The 23,440-nt window shown below is 33.4% G+C and overlaps 1 protein-coding gene across 2 annotated transcripts; it reads left to right on the forward strand.

Annotated features, from left to right (window-relative positions):
• Window positions 1–1,195: 1,195 nt before the first annotated feature.
• Window positions 1,196–4,091, forward strand: LOC112767124 (uncharacterized). 2 transcript variants are annotated; one of them, XM_072222215.1, is made up of 8 exons: window positions 1,196–1,561; window positions 1,717–1,833; window positions 1,965–2,018; window positions 2,137–2,227; window positions 2,327–2,549; window positions 2,636–2,793; window positions 2,915–3,047; window positions 3,714–4,091. In XM_072222215.1, the coding sequence occupies exons 1-7, from the start codon at window positions 1,407–1,409 to the stop codon at window positions 3,023–3,025; spliced, it is 909 nt and encodes a 302-aa protein (XP_072078316.1). In that variant the 5' UTR covers window positions 1,196–1,406; the 3' UTR covers window positions 3,026–3,047; window positions 3,714–4,091. The 2 variants fall into 2 exon arrangements, with proteins under 2 accessions (XP_072078316.1, XP_025668788.1); XM_025813003.2 differs by lacking the exon at window positions 3,714–4,091 and having other exon boundaries at window positions 2,915–3,261.
• The last annotated feature ends 19,349 nt before the right edge of the window (window positions 4,092–23,440 follow it).

Genomic DNA, 23,440 nt, shown 5'->3' on the forward strand with positions numbered 1-23,440 from the left:
AATAATTAATTCTAATGAATATAAAAGAAGAATATTGATGGTCTCTAATAAATACAAAATATTCTAATACATAGTTAAATGCTTTAAATGACAATATTTTAATACGCAATATTTTAAATGACAACAGAATCTTTTATTTTTAAATAATTAAATATAAAATATATAAATACAAAATATATAAGTATTTTTTATTCATTAAGATTAATTATTATGAAAAAAATTTTACAATATTAAAAAATTATATTAAAATAATCTTTTAAACTGTAACTTAAAAATATAAAATAATTAAAATTTTATTTTATATTACTTGACAAATAATTAAATTATTATATTCAAAATTTATTATTTTATATTTTCATAATATAAAAATCATTTTATATTACTTGATAAATAATTAAATTATTATATAATAAAATTTTAATATAAATTGGAAAGGATAGAAATAGTTTTTAACGTAATATAAATTGAAATAGTTTAACGTAATTTTTTAACATAACAGAAATATAAATATATTATTATATAATATAATTTTTTTCCAAAATATTTATAGAAATAAAATTCATTTAAAATGTTATATATTCTACATAAAAATATTAATTTTTTTATTTTTTTTAATTTTTATTATGATATTACACGTTTATTGTTTTCACGTTTATTGTGATATATAATACATAAAAATATTATACGTTTAAAATTTTTAAAATTAATTTTTTAAATTTTTATTTCGGAATATATATAATACATATAAATATAAATATTACACATTTTTTAAAATATTATATAATAATTAATTTTGTTAAAATAATATTATATATACTATTTTGAATAAAATATATGTTTACAAATATTTGATTAAAAAATTATGTCATATAATGATATATTTCTAATAAAATTAACTATTAATAAATAATTTTTAATGAATAATCTAATTATTTTTAAATAATATAAAATAATTTAATTATTTTAAAGTAATATAAAATAATTTAATTTTTTATATTATGTAATTAAAAATAGTACTGTATAATAATTAATCTTAATAAATAAAAAATATTTTTTACATATTTATATATTTTATATTTATTTTAAAATAAAATATTATATTTGTCATTTTTAAAATATTCTGTATTAAAATATATTTATATATGTATATACTAATATATTCTATATTTATAAAGTCTATCGTTATTTCTCTTTCATAATATTCTTAGATTTTCATTTAACAAAATCTAATAGTTCATACAAGATGGTGCATCTAATAGGCACAAAATAATTGGGTTGATTTTAGACATACCCAATTTTTTTACTAGGACTGTAATGTTTTGCCTTTATTAAATCCATTAAATTCTCATCATTCATTCTGCTTATTGTATTCAGAACCTGTAGAAGAAGTGAAATTCAACAGCAGCATGAAAGAAGCAGCAGCAATACCATATAATCTAAGATGTAACGGTCGCGTAGTCGGCGAGCGCTATTTGAGGCCCAGACAAGTCCAGCTTGATCATAGCTCCAACAAACCACTCTCAGTCAATCATAGCTCCAAGAAACGTCGCCCCAGACGCAGGTCATTCTTGATTTCTTGTTACTTTTTATGAGCTTCTTGCTTTTTTTTTTTACATACTTATTGTTCACCTAATAAGAATACGCAGCAAATTATCAATATATTGATTTCTTTTTAATATTCTTTTTCTCGCAAATCAATTTTGTTTGAAATCAAAGACAAAAGCCTTGTGATCCCCCTTTACCTGAATGTGATAAAGACGAAGAGCCCTCTTTACCTGAAGCTGGTAAGGACGAAAACGCCCCTTTACTTGAAGGTGGTAAAGATGAAAAAAAGTAAGTCAGCATGATTTTATTCATTTAACTTTTTTCGATTATAGTTTATGGCATTACATTATTACATTATTATTATTATTATTGCTTAAATTTCCTTGTTCTTACTAATCAAATTCTTTGTGACATCAAAGGGAAAGGAACATGTTTGTTAAAGGCGCTAAGAGAGGCACTGAACCTGTAGAAGAGTGGGTACTATTTACTCTTTTTCCCCCAATTATGATTTGTAACCAATATATCAATTTGTTAATAATACTTCCATTTGGTTTTTTTTTTTCTTTCCCTTTTTTTTGGGCATTCTCCCAGATATCTCAGGCAAATGAGAAGGTACTTTATTGAGACTATGTTTCCGTATCCATTAGCTGCAATGAAACACTACAACTATGGGCTAAAAGAGGTAAATTAACTTGTTAGTCCTAGTCTATTGATTTCTTTTGATTATAGTACCTTTATTAAACAATAAAACAAAAATTCTTCTCTGTTATTTGTTTTTCAGGAAGAGCAATACAAGGTTACTGATACTCGTGATGACCTGTGCCGTTTGTTTAAAAAACTTGGCTGTATACGTCTACTGCACTTTATAGCTGAGCCTAAATATCCTAAAAACACGCCCAATACATCAGAGGATACCACTAAGCACTTCTATGCCCGGATGCATCAAATGCCTAATCGTGAAACTCATGTGGATTACTGTAAACTGTATGAAGAACCTCCAGAAGGTGGTATCATTACTAAAATTGATCTTTTGTGCTTTTTAATTTTTTGTCCCCGCTTAATGATGCTGCTTGTTCGGAGTGTGTTGTAGGTACCTTTATTACCCAAGTCATTCCCTTGTGCTGTGAAACTTGTGGTCTTAAGGATCTGAAAGCCCTTGAGTCAAAATCAATGGAACTGAGGTTTATTCTCTCTTTTATTTTGGAATTGAAGTGCCGAAGGTGGAGGAGGAAAGGAGGAGTATTGGGAGTAAGAGTCACGGTTTCTCTTTTTATAATATGTTTATCTCCTGCATATGGATTATGGTTTTTAATTGAAAATTGTTTGGCTTACGCCGTTGTTTCTATTTGTTTTTGTATGCTTTCTGCAGTGGTTATTACACCTCAACTCCTCCAAAAGTTATGGTGGCACGCAGAAGAAACCCAGAGGTCTTAGCAGAACAAGCCGCCAGGAGAAAGAGAAAGCGTTGAATGGATCTTAGAAGACCTTTGGAAGATTTTCTTGTAAAGAATACTTTCTAACTTGAATACAGAAATGCTAGCTTAGGTTTTTTAGACTAAGCTTATGTTTATATTGAGCGGATTGTTTTATATCACCTTTTGTGTATGTCATTGGACAAATTTTACAGTTTTTTTTTTTTTTTTTTTGTAGAATTTTATAGTGTCTATAATTTAGTGTCTAATTTATTTTTTATAATCAATTTTAAATATTAAATAATTATTTATGTTATATTTTTAAATAGGGTTCTCTCAGTATTTAAGAGAACTTATTCTGTTGATGACATGGAACTGTTTTAAGGTTTTTTTTTTTTTGGTCATACACATTCAGTTACTCACACTATCACAACACACCCACACACTCTTCACATATTTTATCATATTTTTTTTCAATTGCATTCTCTAGGATTTGAACCCTCCACCTTAACGTGGAGAGGGGGGAGAAATGCCATTAGAGCCAAGGCTCATTGGCACAAGGTTTGTTGTTTAACACCAATATGGTGACTTATAGAATGGGGCTGACATGAAAAGGATTATAGGGGGTCCTTGAACTTTTTGACACAGTTTTCAGGGGTTTTGTTACATTTTTTATGTCCGTGGGCTATCGTTACTTTTTATTTGACTCAATGAATTGTGTGGTGGCCTCTAAAATATTTTGCATTCTCCTAACAGCCATTTTTGGTTCGTCTGGTCCGCATGAAGAGGCAAGGCCCACTGTCTCAATGAAACACGTGATGAAGTTTTTGAATCTGCCAAGGAGTCTTAGCTCACATGCCATGCAATCCAAGAAAAAAAATTGTGTGGGTGTATGTTGCACACTCCCAATCCATCTCGGGTACCTAGAATTGGGGTTGGCATGAAAGAATTTTATGGGATTTGGATCCTCTAAAGTTTGATTTTCATTTTAGAGAGTAAAGTGTAATCTTCTACCCTTAAATAGTTTCTCTTTCATATTTATTATTGGTCCCACCTATGAAATCAATGGTGAGAGATCACACTTTACTCATCCTCCTCTTGCTTGTTTCAGTGTCAATAATATTGTAACTTAAATAACCAAGCTTCTCATAGTTGAGGTGTTTTGTTTGTTCCTTAACATCAGGAGCAGTTTGATTTTTGTTTAGTTTTTTATTTTAGATCAGAAAATAATGTCTCCTCTTACTATATGAGCCTGAGGCACCTTCTATCCAAGACGAAAAAAAAAATAAAAAAAGAAATGTCAAAGAATCAAAAGTTTTTCTGTTATTAATCTCATAAGTTTAAGTTCGAGACATTCAATCATTAATAATAAATGCTAAGTTAATGATAACTTGGTGTTCTTAGAGAAAATTTTCTCATACAAGATTTTTTCATTTTAGTACTTAGTGGAGTTTGTGGTCAACCCAAAACCAAATGAAAATAAAGGATCATAAGACCATCTCCAGTAGGGAACTCATCCCAGTTCCTGTTTATGGCCCACCTGTCATAAAAAGTAACTCCACATCAGCTTTTGCGTCATAAACAATAAATAGGAACTCAAAGCATCTCCCTCTTCTCCATTAGGAGGAACTAACTTTAGTCCCTATTGTGGTCCCACTTAATTAATTAATTAAAATACTTAAAATTAATATAATTAATTTTTTTCAATAATATTATTTAAATTTATAAATTTAAAAATAATTCATTATTAAAAGATATTAATATTAAATAAATTCATATATAATAATAATACACAATATATAATTCGAGATTATACTAATTTATAATTTTGTGTTTACAACTGCTAATTTTAATAATATCATTAGCATTTTAAATTTTAAAAATAAAAATAACCAACTCAACTAAAAATTATTTTATAAGGTATAAAAATTAAATTTATTTTTTAATATAAGTAAATTTAATTAATTATAATTTAATATAATAATATAAATAATATTCAATATTAATTATAATATAAATAATTAATATAAATTATTAATTAAATAAAAATATAATTATTTAATATAATTTTTATTATAATTATTACTAATTTAATTATTATTTAATTATTTCAGATTTTATATTATTATTTTTTTATAATAACTTGCCAAATGGCAAGTTATTATTGGTTAATTTGAGTCCCTGTTTAGAGGGACTCCCTTACCTTGATCCTTGTGCGGGAACTCACTCCTTCTCTCCTCCAATGGTTAGAGTTCCTATATGTCAGAAAAAAGTCAAAGAGGAACTCACCATTGGAGGTGCTCTAATGTTTATCACCAACATTCATAGGAAATTTGTCAACATTCTCGCTCGAACTATAGTAATTACTTGATGGTAATGTCTTAAATAAAATAAGAATTCAATAAACTTTTTAATTTTTGTAAGTTAAATACTTTTATATTGTTTAAAATATGGAGGTGATAAATAAAAATTTTTAATAGTAATTAATTAAATATCTTAGAAAAATATGCATTAAATATTTATTATGACTAATAATTTTTAATATATTTTTATATTTAATTTGATATAAATTTAAAATTGAAAAAAAATTGTTTTAATAATAAACTCACTTTTGGAATTGAAAAAAATATCATGATATAATAAATATTTATATAATTTTATGATTAATTCTCTTTTTATGTTGATAATCAAAGACATCAACCAAACATTAAGATAATAAAAATAATATTTGTCAGATAAGTACACAACAAATTTATTATCCGCAGTAGCACTCAGGCAAATTCAATGATTAGAATTTTCGGGTTCAACTCCTGGCTGCGGAACAATTTTTTTTTCTTTTTGTGGGAATTATTTGTATGTTAGCTAGTTTTTTGTTCTAGGACACCTTGATTGCTACCCATCTGGTTAAAGTTCGGATTTTTCGTATAACGGTAATTGGTCACTCCATAGTAAATTAGTAACGCATTGTACCAGTAAACAGGGTTCTTAATTATGAGTTGATTATTCCTTAAAAAATTGAGTGGCGTTTCATATAAATGAATAAATGTTGGAGCTTAAGTTTGATGCATTGGCTGTGGCTCCTATCACATGTTTTCATTTGTAAATCTTTAAGACAGTGAGTTGTGAGTAAAACTATTATGATATTGTAGCAATACTTGATTGGATGTATGTGTTAACGCCTGCAATGTATGCATATATTATAAATTGAATTTTACATGTTAATAAAGTTTTCAATTTTCATTCTCAGTTTAGACAAAAGCCTTGTGATCCTCCTTTACCGGAAGCTGATGAAGATGATGAACCCTGTTTACCCAAAGCTGGTAAAGATGAAGAGACTCATTCTTAACGCCACAAACTTGAAAGAGCTTGTTCTAACTGATGTGAACATGTCTTCAGTTAGAGAGGACTCCCTGTCTTTGCTGATGAATGTATCATCTTTAATAACCAAATTGAAGGGGTGATTCCCAAATGGTTTAATGAGTTGTTATACAAATGGAACATAAACTTCATTGATCTTAGTTTCAACAAGTTGCAAGGAGATCTTCCAAATCCACCAGATGGCATCTATTACTTTTCAGCTTCAAACAACAACTTCACTGGAGGAATTTCTCCAACAATTTGCAATGGAAGGTCCCTGAATATGCTAATCCTGTCCCACAACAATTTGAGTGGCGATATTCCCCAATGTTTGGGAACCTTTCCTTCACTCCAGGTTTTGGATTTGCAAATCAACCATTTTCATGGAAGCATACCTGCATACTTCTCCAAGACTAATGCTCTTGAGACGATAAAGTTGAATGGCAACCAATTGGAGGGACCAGTACCGCAGTGTTTGGCTCATTGCACAAAACTGGAAGTTCTAGACCTTGGTGACAATAAAATAGAAGATGTCTTTCCCAACTGGTTAGAAACTCTTGAAGAATTACAAGTACTTAGTTTACGACATAACAAATTTCATGGTACCATCACTGGTTTGAGTACGACCAAGTTGAGAATTCTTGATGCGTCTAATAACAATTTCAATGGCCCCTTGCCAATGCAATACTTCAGAGAGTTTCAAGGAATGATGACTGTGGATGATAGTAGCCAAGAGTATATGATTACCAACGGTTCATATAATGATTCTGTGGTGGTCATTATGAAAGGTCAAGTGATAGAATTGGCAAGGATATTAACTATTTTCACAACCATAGACATGTCAAATAACTTGTTTGAGGGGGAAATTCCACATGTCATTGGAGTGTTATACTCTCTCAAAGGACTTAACCTCTCACACAATGCAATCACCGGAAAATTGTAGAAGAAGAATGAATTAGCTTAATATGTTTTTCTTTTCTATTTTAGTTTGTTGTAAGTTAACTTTTCTCTTTACTAGTTGTAACTATTGATATAATAAAAGGTTATCTATTTCAAGTTGTTTTAGACTTTTATAATTTAAGTAAGAGAAAGTTTAGAGAGTCAGTATTTTTATTAAAATTTGGTCAGCACTCAACCAGCAAAAGAAAAATGAGTAATTGCATATTATTGAATGAAATCTCACACCATTAAAAATACCAATGATAATTAATTGATAACTACAAATCACAAAATTTACTGAACTCTTAACACTCCCCTCTAACTAATTTATCATAAATTCATCGCTCACAAAAATAGTGCAAGCATTTCAACTACTTGATGTGCTGTAAATATCTTATGCATTTTATTTTTTCTCTTTTATTATTGTTAATGTTTTTTTGTATAATTATTTAAAAAAATTGGTTGATGATTACAATTCTTTATTTTAGTTTACTAAATAATTTACTTACTATATATTTTTTATGAACTCTTAAAATACTATAATATATGAAATTCTTACAATGTTTTTAAATTTTCTTTTGCTATTTTTAATTCAATTGTGTTAATCAATTATATATTGTTTTTGTCATTTATATATTATTTTTTTACCAACAATTTATTTTTTAATATTATTTAACTATAATATAATGCTGAAAAAGTATGATGTCATAATTTATTGATGTTATTTTTAAGGGGGATACTACAATGAAGATGTTATAATTGTCTTCATATGAATATATTGCTTTTTAACCTTTGGATGATGGATTGTATGGTTAGATTTTGAAATTTATAAAAGTGTTGTTTTTGTTTAAAGTGTGGCTAAATAAATAAACTACACTTTTAACCAAAGCATCTTCATGAGAAGATATTTTTGCCATCTTCATTGTAGTATCCACCTATTTTTAATTATTGAAATATTATATTCATGTTTGTATTATGTCAAACTGTTTTATTCTTGTACTATAAATCTATAATATTTAAGTTTACTAAATACATATATTGAGCAGTAAATTCTTCAAATACTAAAATATATAATATCCATATAATTTTATTTAAATTTAATATTAATTTTTAAGATTGTTTATTAAATAATTTTTTATTATAAAAATTAATTAATTTTAATTCCGCACAACTGGCAGGTTTAAATCTAGTAAACTCTTATTCAAGAATTATCACTGCTCCTGATAGGATTGATATGTTTTCTAATTGTAAGATCAGAGTATATTAAAAACAAGCAATAAGACACAAAAATATAATGGGAATGAATCTAAATTTAATTTCTTTCTCCTGCATGCATGCCGGCTACATACTTTTACTGCTGCTAGCTATATACCCTGTCCTCACTTGTATTTTGCTAAAATTATTAGGATTAAATCACCTTGCAACTCTTACCTATCATTTATTAGAGAGTTGTTATTATTCGGCTCAATATAAAATTCTACATATTTTGGTTCAAAAAGATAAAAAATTTACAAATTTGCCAAATTTTGATTGAGGTGCACACATTAAAATCACGAATAATTAATAAAATAATACCAACTTAGAGCTTGTTTAGGTGAGCTTCTAAGAAAAGATTTTTTTTGAGTTATCTTTTTTTAAAAGATTTTATGGAAAAGTAAAAGTAATTTTATGTTTGGATATCTCATGCAAAAAGATCTTTTTATCTATCAATTATGTTTGAATATTACGATATAAAAGTACTTTTTTGTTTATTTATTAGATGAAAAATATCTTTTTCTGAAAAGAAAAAGATCTTTTAAAAAAAAGATGTAAATTACAGCTTTTCAAAAAAGATCTTTTTTTTTTTTTTTTAGTGCTTTTATTTTTACCACTAGAAATTTGCCAAGCACGCTAAAAAATAAAAAAAATATATTTTTTCATTGAAAAAATATCTTTTTTTATCAAAATAATGGCACCCAAACAAGCACTTAACCTTTTATACTCATTTTTCTCACACTAATCTGCCATTACATATATAGTGGCAATATTTTCGGTACACAATGATGTGCTCAATTTTTTTTCCTTCTAATTACAGAAGTGTGAATCTTAGATGAGATGACAACAGGTTATTAATTAAGCACGTTCACCATCACATACAAAGCTTTTGGAAAATTGTGGCTCACTGGTGACAAAGAAGATAGTCTTTTTATCGCAGTATGATTTAATTTTAACAAAAAATAATTCTTTAAGAATATCCTTTTTAATTAAATGGTGAGGAAGACTTGGACTTGTTCAACTCTATGTATCACTCAAGTTTGATGACTTTTCTTCATTTGGAAGGAGTAGTTTCATCTCTGAAAAAATTCATTTGTTAGTTGTCACCTTGATCAAGACCGAAGATAGATGCTATATAGTCTTACAATAGACTTCAATTTTAATAATACTTATGAGTTATGATATTAATAAATGGGAAAATTATCCCGTGTTCCTTCGTACGGGTTTGGAACTCTGATGTTCTGTATACGAACAAGTTTCCCACTTGAAATTTGTTGTTTTCAGAGGTTGGAATAGACAAAAATAACCTCATGAGGAGAATGTCTTTGTCGAAAATAACCAACTTAGATAGTTAGTGTATGAAGCTTGCCATAAGCTTTGGGCATGCAGTCAGCCGGCTTCCATATCGGCTGGTGGTATTTAAAATGGGAATACAGGAATAGATGTGAAAGTAGCGAGACGGAACGAAAGAGAAGCGTTGTTGACTGGGTGGTGTCAGAGAAAGTGAAGATGACAGAGGAGAAGCAATGAGTGATGGTGGCCCAATCGGAGTAAGGAGGGCGTGTGTGAAGCTCGCGGTTGTGGGAATCGGTGGTCGTTAAAAACGGGTCGAAGTGGATTTTGAGATTGTTTGTGCGATAGGTGCCACCGGTGAAGAAAGATGCTGAAGACCTAAGTCCGTCCCGTTCATTGCGGTAAGTTTTGTTCTTTTTCATTAAGCAGAGTAGGTTGGGGCTTTCATTTGGTGTTGGTAGAATGAAAGATTATGGAATGGGTGTTGTGGTTTGTGCAGTTGTTACTTTAAGTGTATGCCTTCGGTGTGTGTGAGTGGTGCTTGCTTTCATTCTAGGTACAGTGTTAAGGTTGTGCAGCTTCGGTTAACCAACGGTGATGTATCTAAAAAAAAGGTTTTGTGTATTTAGGTGTAGGAATGAAGGTGATGAAGTAGGTGTAGGATGAATGCTGATGTCCTTTATGGTACCCGCCATTGTAAAGTTAGTGAAGTGCAAGGTAGTTTTCAAGAAGAGCAAAAACCAGGGTGTTGGATACTATTATAGTGAATAAGGATACATAAGCATTGATAGCCTAATTACGGTGAATGCTAATAGTGAAGTGAGTTAAGTTTGAGTATTAACAATTGAGATAATTTGAAGCTTGAACCGTGAACACTGCAGTCTTTGTTTCTTGATATTGAGTTTTGGCATATAGTAATAATGAAGGTTCATAGGGTGTGTGTTTGATCAAGTTAGGGTGTTGGAGCTGATGTCATATACTTGTAACCAACGATTAAAAGATAGCTGATGTGTAGCAATAATTGAATTTCTTTTGTAAAGACAAGAGATTTTTTGAGAAGATGGGATTCCATATTCATTGAATTATTTTTTATCTTTGGTGCATTGATGCATTGTGTAGTGTGTAATGTGTAATTCTTTATGCATTGGTGTTGCAGAAATTGTGGACATAGGTGACCTGTATAGTAAAATCTAATTTATGGTCCATACAGGTGGTTGTTACTCATGCTTATAAGGCAGGACTAAGAGAGTATGGTTTGAAGGTCATAAACCTTTGTATTTCATGACCTTGAGTGGAAGTGAAGTATGAGTGACACCCATGTCTGCTTAGTACATTGTATAGTAGTTTTCGTGATAGTAGTTGTTCTACTCTGCGAATCACCGATGCTTAGTTTGTTAGGCAATAGATGCGAGTGCAGAATGAAACTTGGGCAATTGATTAATCCTAGTTGTGATCGTAATTGTTAAACAGAAAAGATGAATATACATGTGTTGTTATTGGTGTTTTCTTTTATTTTAAATATTATTGCATCTTTCAGCTGCTTATTTTATTGGTGGTTTTGACTTGGAGCTAATTTATATATGTTAGCGTATATATTTGCTGGAAATATGCATGTTTCATGCATATGAGTATGTAGATGTATGTTAATTAGTACAGTTATCATTTGAGATTGAATGTTAATGTATGGTTTTTGATTTGTATTTGCACGACAAACTAATGTGGTTTGTTATGTTCTTGCTTAGTTCGAGTTGACAGTAGAACGGGCGCATATCCCACGTGAGGGAAGAAGGAGCGTTTGGGAGATGGCATCGTGTAGTAGAGTAGTTCATGAAATGGGATGCGGGAATGGTGATGATTCAGATCCAGATGGTGAAATGGCTACAAGGGCGGGCGATGACGAGGTACGAATTATGTAAAATTGAAGAGCAAACTATTGGGTATGGGTGTGGGGCGATAAATTTATTTAAAGGTTTCTTTTGAGTTATCGAGAATTTATGAGCTGACGTGAAAGGTATTTAACATGTCAACTTGTGAATTCGTGCAGGAAAAAATGCTTGACATAGGAGTGGAAGAGGATGAGTTTGAGGGTTTAATTTATAAGCAGAGTGAAGGCACTACCAACACGATATCTAATGCTGGACGGGTTACTGCGGCAGATGTACTTAAGATGGAGTTCAATAGTCCAGCGGAAGCAACTATTTTCTATGAAGAGTATAGTAGGGCAAAGGGATTTGCGATGCGACAAGGGAAGAAGTTGAAAAATAGGAATGGTGATTTTGTTCGTTACACGTATCTGTGTAATAGACAAGGGTTTAGAGACAAGAAGTGGCTAGAGAAGGTGGATCGGAAGAGGGAGCACAAGGTAGTGACTCGGTGCGGGTGTCCTGTGGAGATGCGTATTAAGCCTAAAGGGGATAGTGGGAGATGGTTTGTGTCTTTTTTTGTGGAGGAACATAACCATGAGCTCCTGCCTATGAAGTATGTGGACTATCTACCTGCACACCGTAAGATATCTGATGTTGATATTGCACACATGAAGAGCATGAGGCAAGTTGGGATATCAATTCCAAAGATCTATGAGTCCATTGCTGCACAGGCGGGAGGTTTTAATTTGGTTCCGTTTACAAAGCGAGATATGTACAACGAGATTAGGCGACAAAGGGCGATGCAGAATGGTGACGTGAATGCTGCGTTGAGGGTTTTGGAGGGTGCGGCCCGGACGGACGAGAAATTGTATTGGAGGTACGAGGTTGGTGAGGGGCAGCACATGTGCGATCTATTTTGGAGTGATGGGCGAAGCCAGGATGATTATAAAGTATTTGGAGATGTACTAGCATTCGATGCAACTTACGGGCGGAACAAGTACAATCTGCCAGTAATTGTTTTTTCTGGGGTTAATCATCACAACCAGACCTGCGTGTTTGCAACTGCGATGGTTTCATGCGAGTCAATTGCATCATATGTATGGGTTTTAAGAAATTTACTGCAATGCATGGGGGGTAAAGCACCAACAGCGGTGATAACTGATGGCGATCGATCAATGCGCGTAGCTATTCAGGAAGTGTTTCCAAATGCTCACCATCGCTTATGCGCTTGGCACCTTTTGAAGAATGCAACGGTTAACGTGTGTAAACCCCGATTCACATCGTTGTTTAGACATTGCATGCTTGCTGATGTTGAGGTTGGGGAGTTTGAGTTGCTTTGGGATGCCATGCTGGAGGAGTGTGGGGTTAGGGAGTTAGAGTGGGTCAAGGACGTATACGAGAAGAAGTCTTCATGGGCAACTGCTTACATACGGGGCAGGTTTTATGCTGGGCTCCGCACAACATCTCGGTGCGAGTCATTGCACGCAAAGTTAGGGAGATTTGTGGAAAGGCGATACGGCATACTTGAGTTTGTAACCAATTTTCAACGATGTGTGGACTTCCTGAGGGACAATGAGGAAGAGCTTGACTTCCGATCATCGTACGGGACACCGGTGCTTCAAACACAGTTCCCGGAGTTAGAAAAGTCAGGAGCAATAAACTTCACAAGGGAAATATTCTCAAGATATCGTGAGTCACTTAAAAGGTGTGTTCGGATCACCATATTGGAGTGCATCGAGCGTGACGATAGGTGTGTGTATGTAACACAGAAGTATAGAAGACCGAATTCACGGTGGGATGTGGTTCATATGAAAGGGAAAGAGGAGTTTCTTTGCAGTTGCCTGAGGATGGAGTCATTTGGTTTGCCATGTGTTCACATTCTAGCAGTTTTGGTTAGGTTAGATATTGATTCCCTTCCTAAGAGTCTTGTGTTGGCGCGGTGGTCCAAAGCAGCGAAGGAAGATCTTTGTTACGAACCGTTAAGCAGCCGATATGGTGATGCGGGTGTTTTGTATCGGAGTAGAGTGGGTGCATTCCTCCAGCACTGCAAGCGGTTAGCAAAAGTAGCATGTATTAGGGAGGAGGACTTTAGGCAATATTTAGCTAAGGTTGTAGAGGATACATGTTGGCTTGAAAAAAAAAATGGACTAGGAGGTGCAGTTGCTGGGAATGGAGCTGGCAACAGTGGGGGAGGGGTTAGGGATCCTATTAGTGTCAAGACGAAAGGCACAGGACGTGGTAATGAACCTCTTGGGTGTAGGGGTATCAAGCGGCGTAAGTGCAGCACATGCGGTTGTGTTGGTCATCGAAGGACCCGGTGTCCCAATGCTCCACCGACATCAGCACCCTCAACCCAGGGCGAGGGTGCGAACATGTTATCACAAACTGTTAACGTGGTAAGCACGAAAACCTTGATTCACTTCAGACATACCTTCCCCTAGATTGGACGTATCATGTTATGAATGTTGTTCTAAAATATTAGAAACACGTGTTCAAGAATTAGTGGTACTGAACAGTGTGTGAAATTAACAATATGATGACAATGATGTGTGTTCATGATGCCGTGCAGGGTCCGTAAAGGTAGGAAGAAGGGAGAATTGTGTTGATGATCCTTGTAGCGGTTTCGACGTATTAATTGGTGGGTATTCGCAAGTTCTCATTCAGCGTGGGTTGCTAATGGTGCAAGTATGTGTTATTGGTCATGCTGATGTGTTGGGATGTATGTGGATTGAAGTGTGTTGAGTATGTAATGATCTTGAATTTTTAACTAGATTTGTTAACCTTTTAATGACAGCGGATTCTGTGGTTGGGTTGATCGTATGATATGGTCATTTTAATACCACTATGAAAGTATTGTATGTTAATTTTAAAGATAATTTTTATAGCAAGTATATTTTATGCTTCCGAGGTTTTGTGCTCCCCAACAATGTGGTTTAGATAATCTTGATTTTTTTTTCAAATGCAAGAGAAATTGAGTTCACTTCTGAGATTTTCATTACACTTGAAAGGGATATCAAATGTGCTAGACATTTTGGAGTCATGTTTTAAGGGAACTGTTTCAGCACAAGGTCATGATTTGCATCATCTCCAAGAGAGCGTGTTAAAGACAAAGCAGGTTTAGTCTTGGAAGATTTTCTTTTTGATAGAGTGATTGTATAACTATTTTTATCTTTTTTTTGCTGATATTTTTGTTTTTGCTTGTTGCTTGCTTGGCTCATGATGATTGGCTGAGAATCTTCATTATATATATGCAGATATTATCTTCTTTTTCTGTTATTTTGAGACAGAGATATTATATATGCTAATTTTTTCCCATTTAATAACAGGGTCTTGGTCTAGTATTTATCAAAGTAAATACACAGCTGTTTGTTAAGCCGTAAGTGTACTAAGAATCCCTCCTTCCGAAAGTAACAATGAGGAGCTATGGTCTTGTAGTCCCTATGCAATGACCATGTTACATTTTGTAATATTTGCTGTTAAGGTTGATCTGTTGTTTTTCTTTTGAGATTATTATATATTTATTATTCTGTTAGGAAGCTTGAAGCTTCCTTCCTGAAATTTCTGGTGCAGCATCACACCCTAAAGTTACTGAAGTGCTATTAGAAAGGAATAGCCCTGACACAGCTCTGATGGTTTTTAGGTGGGCTGGTGGTGATGGTGTGCCTCAATATTTCACTTAGAGACGCTGTGACTGCAGTGCGGGCAAGGATCGAGTGTGGACTTCTGACTGAAGCATTTATGCATCAGAGGAATCTCTGCACAAGGGTGAAAGAAAAGAGCTTCAATAATGGATCACCTCTACAGACTGCTGATGTACCAAAAGGGCTATTTAGTTATTGGGTGGAGGTCTTGGTAACCGAGATTTGTTGCCTCTGTATAAGGAGGAACTTAGTGGATAGAATGCTAGAATTGCCATAGAATTCTAAAGAAGAAAAATATATAGACAGGAGTCATTTGGATTGTGCTACTGAAGAACCCAGGATTTTATGCCGTTATCATGATGAATATATGTTCTGGATCTTGTTTCTAATTTTCCTTTTTTTCCAAGTAGTAAAATATCATATTTTTAAGGAACATGTACGTTCATTAATTTTTGATGATAGGAAATGTAAGATGTGGTGCGAAAAGTCGTGTAAATGTTGTATAATTCTGTTATGAAGAAAGGTATGGAAACCTGTGGCACACTGAACGGTAAGCAGGTGTGGTTGAATAGTGCAGGATAAACTGGAAACACTTTACTAGATAAAGAGTAGTACGTTACATTAAGCCACATTCAAATAAGATTCAGTGCAGCCCATGCGACATCTGCGGATATGTGGCCAAGGTGAATATGCGCTTACATAGACCGCATGGTTGTTACAATCCTAAAGCCAAAATACCAGAAATCTAGTTACTCACATCACAGCGACTGAGTACTGAAGCCTAACATCCCTAACAACATTACCGTAACCCCGAGTGATAGAAGGTATTTGACATTTCTATTCACAATACATCCAAAAGCAAAAAATACAAGTCACATGGTTATCAAAATAGATCAAAATAGAGGGGGATCAAAGTAGCCAGCACTATTCAGGGCGATCCATGAGATCACGCCAAAGCAGCTCCGCTTTAACATCTATGAAGCATCCATTTTCATTTGCGTCACAGCTAGCAATGCTAGTAGCAGTCCGCATTCGTACCGCTTCAGGGTTGATCTGCATAATGATAGTTACAGTGTCATGAACAATTCAAGTAAAATAAGCACAAACAGCGTTATCAGGGTTAAAAATTATCAATTGTTGTGTCTTGAAGCTATTGTTTAATAAAGGGCATTGCATCAAATTCACCATGGGAGCAAAAATTCGAGTTGAAAATCCCCCATCCTGCTGCAGCCAGTACAATAGCCACGTAGATGTCTCGTTGCTGCATCATAAAATCGTACATCATTGGGTCAGCGCGTTAGTGTGACGAAGCGTGTGGAAAAGTATTGGTGGAGAGGAAAAAAATCAGGCAAGGAAAAATAGAGATCTATCCCACACATAGTAGTGCATAACTTATTGGTTCACAATAGTTTTTGTTGATACCGAACATGTGAAGAAGATACTAAACAGAATTATGTGTGCGGATAATATTAAACAGAAATACCGAACATGTGAAGTAAATTGGAGAATTTAAAGGTGCAAAAGAACTAAGAGAATGAAACAAGAAAACAACGTTTCAAGAGGAATTGCAAAAGGCATCAGTTAAACAGAAATATGTGTGCGGATAATACTAAACAGAAATACCAAACATGTGAAGAGAATTGGAGAATTTAAAGGTGCAAAAGAACTAAGACAATGAAACAAGAAAACATGGTTTCAAGAACAATTAAAAAAGGCATCAGTTAAACAGAAATATGTGTGCGGATAATACTAAACAGATATACCGAACATGTGAAGAGAATTGGAGATTTTAAAGGTGCCAAATAACTAAGACAATGAAACGAGAAAACATAGTTTCAAGAGGAATTAAAAAAGGCATCAGTTAAACAGAAATATGTGTGCGGATAATACTAAACAGAGATACCGAACATGTGAAGAGAGTTGGAGATTTTAAAGGTGCAAAAGAACCAAGACAATGAAACAAGAAAACATAGTCTCAAGAGGAATTAAAAAAGGCATCAGTTAAACAGAAATATGTGTGCGGATAATACTAAACAGAAATACCGAACATGTGAAGAGAATTGGAGAATTTAAAGGTACAAAATAACTAAGACAATGAAACGAGAAAACATAGTTTCAAGAGGAATTAAAATAGGCATCAGTTAAACAGAAATATGTGTCCGGATAATACTAAACAGAAATACCGAACATGTGAAGAGAATTGGAGATTTTAAAGGTGCAAAAGAACCAAGACAATGAAACACGAAAACATAGTTTCAAGAGGAATTAAAAAAGGCATCAGTTAAACAGAAATATGTGTGCGGATAATACTAAACAGAAATACCAAACATGTGAAGAGAATTGGAGATTTTAAAGGTACAAAATAACTAAGACAATGAAATGAGAAAACATAGTTTCAAGAGGAATTAAAAAAGGCATCAGTTAAACAGAAATATGTGTGCGGATAATACTAAACAGAAATACCAAACATGTCAAGAGAATTGGAGATTTTAAAGGTGCAAAAGAACCAAGACAATGAAAGAAGAAAACATAGTTTCAAGAGGAATTAAAAAAGGCATCAGTTAAACAGAAATATGTGTGCGGATAATACTAAACAGAGATACCGAACATGTGAAGAGAATTGGAGATTTTAAAGGTGCAAAAGAACCAAGACAATGAAACACGAAAACATAGTTTCAAGAGGAATTAAAAAAGGCATCAGTTAAACAGAAATATGTGTGCGGATAATACTAAACAGAAATACCAAACATGTGAAGAGAATTGGAGATTTTAAAGGTACAAAATAACTAAGACAATGAAATGAGAAAACATAGTTTCAAGAGGAATTAAAAAAGGCATCAGTTAAACAGAAATATGTGTGCGGATAATACTAAACAGAAATACCAAACATGTCAAGAGAATTGGAGATTTTAAAGGTGCAAAAGAACCAAGACAATGAAAGAAGAAAACATAGTTTCAAGAGGAATTAAAAAAGGCATCAGTTAAACAGAAATATGTGTGCGGATAATACTAAACAGAGATATCGAACATGTGAAGAGAGTTGGAGAATTTAAAGGTGCAAAAGAACCAAGACAATGAAACAAGAAAACATAGTCTCAAGAGGAATTAAAAAAGGCATCACTTAAACAGAAATATGTGTGCGGATAATACTAAACTGAAATACCGAACATGTGAAGAGAACTGGAGAATTTAAAGGTGCATCAGATCTAAGACAACGAAAGAAGAAAACATAGTTTCAAGAGGAATTAAAAAAGGCATCAGTTAAACAGAAATACGTGTGCGGATAATACTAAAAAGAAATACCGAACATGTGAAGAGAATTGGAAAATTTAAAGGTACAAAATAACTAAGACAATGAAACGAGAAAACATAGTTTCAAGAGGAATTAAAAAAGGCATCAGTTAAACAGAAATATGTGTCCGGATAATACTAAACAGAAATACCGAACATGTGAAGAGAATTGGAGATTTTAAAGGTGCAAAAGAACCAAGACAATGAAACAAGAAAACATAGTTTCAAGAGGAATTAAAAAAGGCATCAGTTAAACAGAAATATGTGTGCGGATAATACTAAACAGAGATACCGAACATGTGAAGAGAATTGGAGATTTTAAAGGTACAAAATAACTAAGACAATGAAATGAGAAAACATAGTTTCAAGAGGAATTAAAAAAGGCATCAGTTAAACAGAAATATGTGTGCGGATAATACTAAACAGAAATACCAAACATGTCAAGAGAATTGGAGATTTTAAAGGTGCAAAAGAACCAAGACAATGAAAGAAGAAAACATAGTTTCAAGAGGAATTAAAAAAGGCATCAGTTAAACAGAAATATGTGTGCGGATAATACTAAACAGAGATACCGAACATGTGAAGAGAATTGGAGATTTTAAAGGTGCAAAAGAACCAAGACAATGAAACACGAAAACATAGTTTCAAGAGGAATTAAAAAAGGCATCAGTTAAACAGAAATATGTGTGCGGATAATACTAAACAGAAATACCAAACATGTGAAGAGAATTGGAGATTTTAAAGGTACAAAATAACTAAGACAATGAAATGAGAAAACATAGTTTCAAGAGGAATTAAAAAAGGCATCAGTTAAACAGAAATATGTGTGCGGATAATACTAAACAGAAATACCAAACATGTCAAGAGAATTGGAGATTTTAAAGGTGCAAAAGAACCAAGACAATGAAAGAAGAAAACATAGTTTCAAGAGGAATTAAAAAAGGCATCAGTTAAACAGAAATATGTGTGCGGATAATACTAAACAGAGATATCGAACATGTGAAGAGAGTTGGAGAATTTAAAGGTGCAAAAGAACCAAGACAATGAAACAAGAAAACATAGTCTCAAGAGGAATTAAAAAAGGCATCACTTAAACAGAAATATGTGTGCGGATAATACTAAACTGAAATACCGAACATGTGAAGAGAACTGGAGAATTTAAAGGTGCATCAGATCTAAGACAACGAAAGAAGAAAACATAGTTTCAAGAGGAATTAAAAATGGCATCAGTTAAACAGAAATACGTGTGCGGATAATACTAAAAAGAAATACCGAACATGTGAAGAGAATTGGAAAATTTAAAGGTACAAAATAACTAAGACAATGAAACGAGAAAACATAGTTTCAAGAGGAATTAAAAAAGGCATCAGTTAAACAGAAATATGTGTCCGGATAATACTAAACAGAAATACCGAACATGTGAAGAGAATTGGAGATTTTAAAGGTGCAAAAGAACCAAGACAATGAAACAAGAAAACATAGTTTCAAGAGGAATTAAAAAAGGCATCAGTTAAACAGAAATATGTGTGCGGATAATACTAAACAGAGATACCGAACATGTGAAGAGAGTTGGAGATTTTAAAGGTGCAAAAGAACCAAGACAATGAAACAAGAAAACATAGTCTCAAGAGGAATTAAAAAAGGCATCACTTAAACAGAAATATGTGTGCGGATAATACTAAACAGAGCTACCGAACATGTGAAGAGAACTGGAGAATTTAAAGGGGCAAAAGAACCAAGACAATGAAACGAGAAAACATAGTTTCAAGAGGAATTAAAAAAGGCATCAGTTAAACAGAAATATGTGTGCGGATAATACTAAACAGAGATACCGAACATGTGAAGAGAGTTGGAGAATTTAAAGGTGCAAAAGAACCAAGACAATGAAACAAGAAAACATAGTCTCAAGAGGAATTAAAAAAGGCATCAGTTAAACAGAAATATGTGTGCGGATAATACTAAACTGAAATACCGAACATGTGAAGAGAACTGGAGAATTTAAAGGTGCATCAGATCTAAGACAACGAAAGAAGAAAACATAGTTTCAAGAGGAATTAAAAAAGGCATCAGTTAAACAGAAATACGTGTGCGGATAATACTAAAAAGAAATACCGAACATGTGAAGAGAATTGGAAAATTTAAAGGTACAAAATAACTAAGACAATGAAACGAGAAAACATAGTTTCAAGAGGAATTAAAAAAGGCATCAGTTAAACAGAAATATGTGTCCGGATAATACTAAACAGAAATACCGAACATGTGAAGAGAATTGGAGATTTTAAAGGTGCAAAAGAACCAAGACAATGAAACAAGAAAACATAGTTTCAAGAGGAATTAAAAAAGGCATCAGTTAAACAGAAATATGTGTGCAGATAATACTAAACAGAAATACCAAACATGTCAAGAGAATTGGAGATTTTAAAGGTGCAAAAGAACCAAGACAATGAAAGAAGAAAACATAGTTTCAAGAGGAATTAAAAAAGGCATCAGTTAAACAGAAATATGTGTGCGGATAATACTAAACAGAGATACCGAACATGTGAAGAGAGTTGGAGATTTTAAAGGTGCAAAAGAACCAAGACAATGAAACAAGAAAACATAGTCTCAAGAGGAATTAAAAAAGGCATCATTTAAACAGAAATATGTGTGCGGATAATACTAAACAGAAATACCGAACATGTGAAGAGAATTGGAGAATTTAAAGGTGCAAAATAACTAAGACAATGAAACGAGAAAACATAGTTTCAAGAGGAATTAAAAAAGGCATCAGTTAAACAGAAATATGTGTCCGGATAATACTAAACAGAAATACCGAACATGTGAAGAGAAATGGAGAATTTAAAGGTGCATCAGATCTAAGACAACGAAAGAAGAAAACATAGTTTCAAGATGAATTAAAAAAGTCAACAGTTAAACAGAAATACGTGTGCGGATAATACTTAACAGAAATACCGAACATGTGAAGCAAATTGGAGAATTTAAAGGTGCATAAGAACTATGACAATGAAACAAGAAAACATAGTTTGAAGAAGAATTAAAGAAGGCATCACTAAAACAGAAATATGTGTTCGGATAAAACTTAACAGAAATACCGAACCTGTGAAGAAAATTGGACAATTTAAAGGTGCATAAGAACTAAGACAACGAAACAAGGAAACATAGTTTCAAGAGGAATTAAAAAAGGCATCAGTTCATCATATATCATATTCTAACACAAGTAAATACTAGTCAGCCGGTGTAACAAGTGCAGAAAAAACAAAAGCACGATAAACTAGTGTATCGTGACTATTACGTGTACGTCCGGTTTGGTGATAAATGATAATTTCTCCTTCATACTTTGGTCACACCGCTGTCTTATATTTATCTTTCTTATATCTTCTACCCTCAACAACAACTGAAGAATATTCATGCTATAGAATAACATCATTGCAAATTAAATATAATAATAAACGAGAAAGAAGAAACACCTCACAGAATGGAACAAAAGAAAAAAAATTTCTCCTACATGGCAGACATAGTTATGGTATTCATCATTCTACATATTCTGCAAATACCTTAAAGGTAACTTGACTTACCTATCCACTGCATTTGGAATGGCTCCAGGATACTGCAAGGATCCCCAATTAGAAGGGTCTGGATTTGTGTGTCTGAAGTTGACAATGTTCCTGTCCGCCGAGAAGATTTTCCCCAGGACACGGCACTGCGAGGAAAGAAACAGTAGTTACAAATGTTTAAGGTAGGAAAATGTTTGCATGAACAAGGTACAGTAACATAGTTGGAAGGTACACGTGAAGAGATTACTTACTATGCGCCGCATGTTAGCCTCTCGACGAACAATGCTCTCGGGACTTCTGCTTACATCTAGGACAAACAAGCTTGCACCCTTCACATCCAACAACAGCATGTAGCACGTATCGATGGCCTCCCAAACAGGCACATAGACCTACATTATCGAGGGTGAAAATGCTTTTCTAACTAGCGGTAACAGTTCATCGGAGGAAACAATTATTACACAGGCAGTGATAACGAAATGACATCCAAAATAGGGTTTCATGGATAGATATCGTACGTGTTCCAGTTGGTTTGTCTCGTGCATCCACTTTGGCTGGTAATGTTTGGCCAGCTCACTAACTGGGGTGTCAAGCAGGACATCCGTTGCGAAGTTAGTTGGCAGAAACCAGGCACGGGGAGTCATGCTTTTGCGTGCCTGAACCGACCTCATCAGGCATGTTGCATTAATTATCTGCAACAACGCCAAAAGTTGAATATGTATACACAACGGGGTTGAAGGCTCAAAGTTTACATTCCAAAAAACATTTTCGATGACTTACATCAAGACATGGGGTATGTGGGGGGGCCAGTGACATGAAAAGAGCCCGAGGCAAATCGAAGAATGAATACTTAAACAAGATCTCCCTGAAATAACATCAGAACTACTTAGTAAAAAATAATATTGACGTAGTAGCACATTAGCACATAACAGAATACTCATGTTAGATGTCTCACTCGGGTGGAAGTTCTTTGCCGAAAATGTAAGCCGATAACTTGCACTCCTGCAACGAGAGTCCCATATTGTTAAATGGCCTGAACACCATTTCATACGTCTGCGAGAGTTAGAGGGTTAGAGTTAGATAGGGTATAGATTGATGGCAGTTTAGGTAAGGTAATTTGATAACAGTGTCATTGTTACACAAAGCATGGCAACTACCTTTGGGATTCGGGGTTCAGTGGGATCAACATGGTTGTTGCGACGGCCACGCCCACGGCCTCGTGCGGCCTGCCTGAGGACGGTCCTCTTCGGACGACTTTGGGTTACGGAATCCTGCATCAGCACCTGCATGTC

The sequence above is a fragment of the Arachis hypogaea genome, chromosome 17 (assembly GCF_003086295.3).
Source record: "Arachis hypogaea cultivar Tifrunner chromosome 17, arahy.Tifrunner.gnm2.J5K5, whole genome shotgun sequence".
Lineage (NCBI taxonomy): Eukaryota > Viridiplantae > Streptophyta > Magnoliopsida > Fabales > Fabaceae > Arachis > Arachis hypogaea.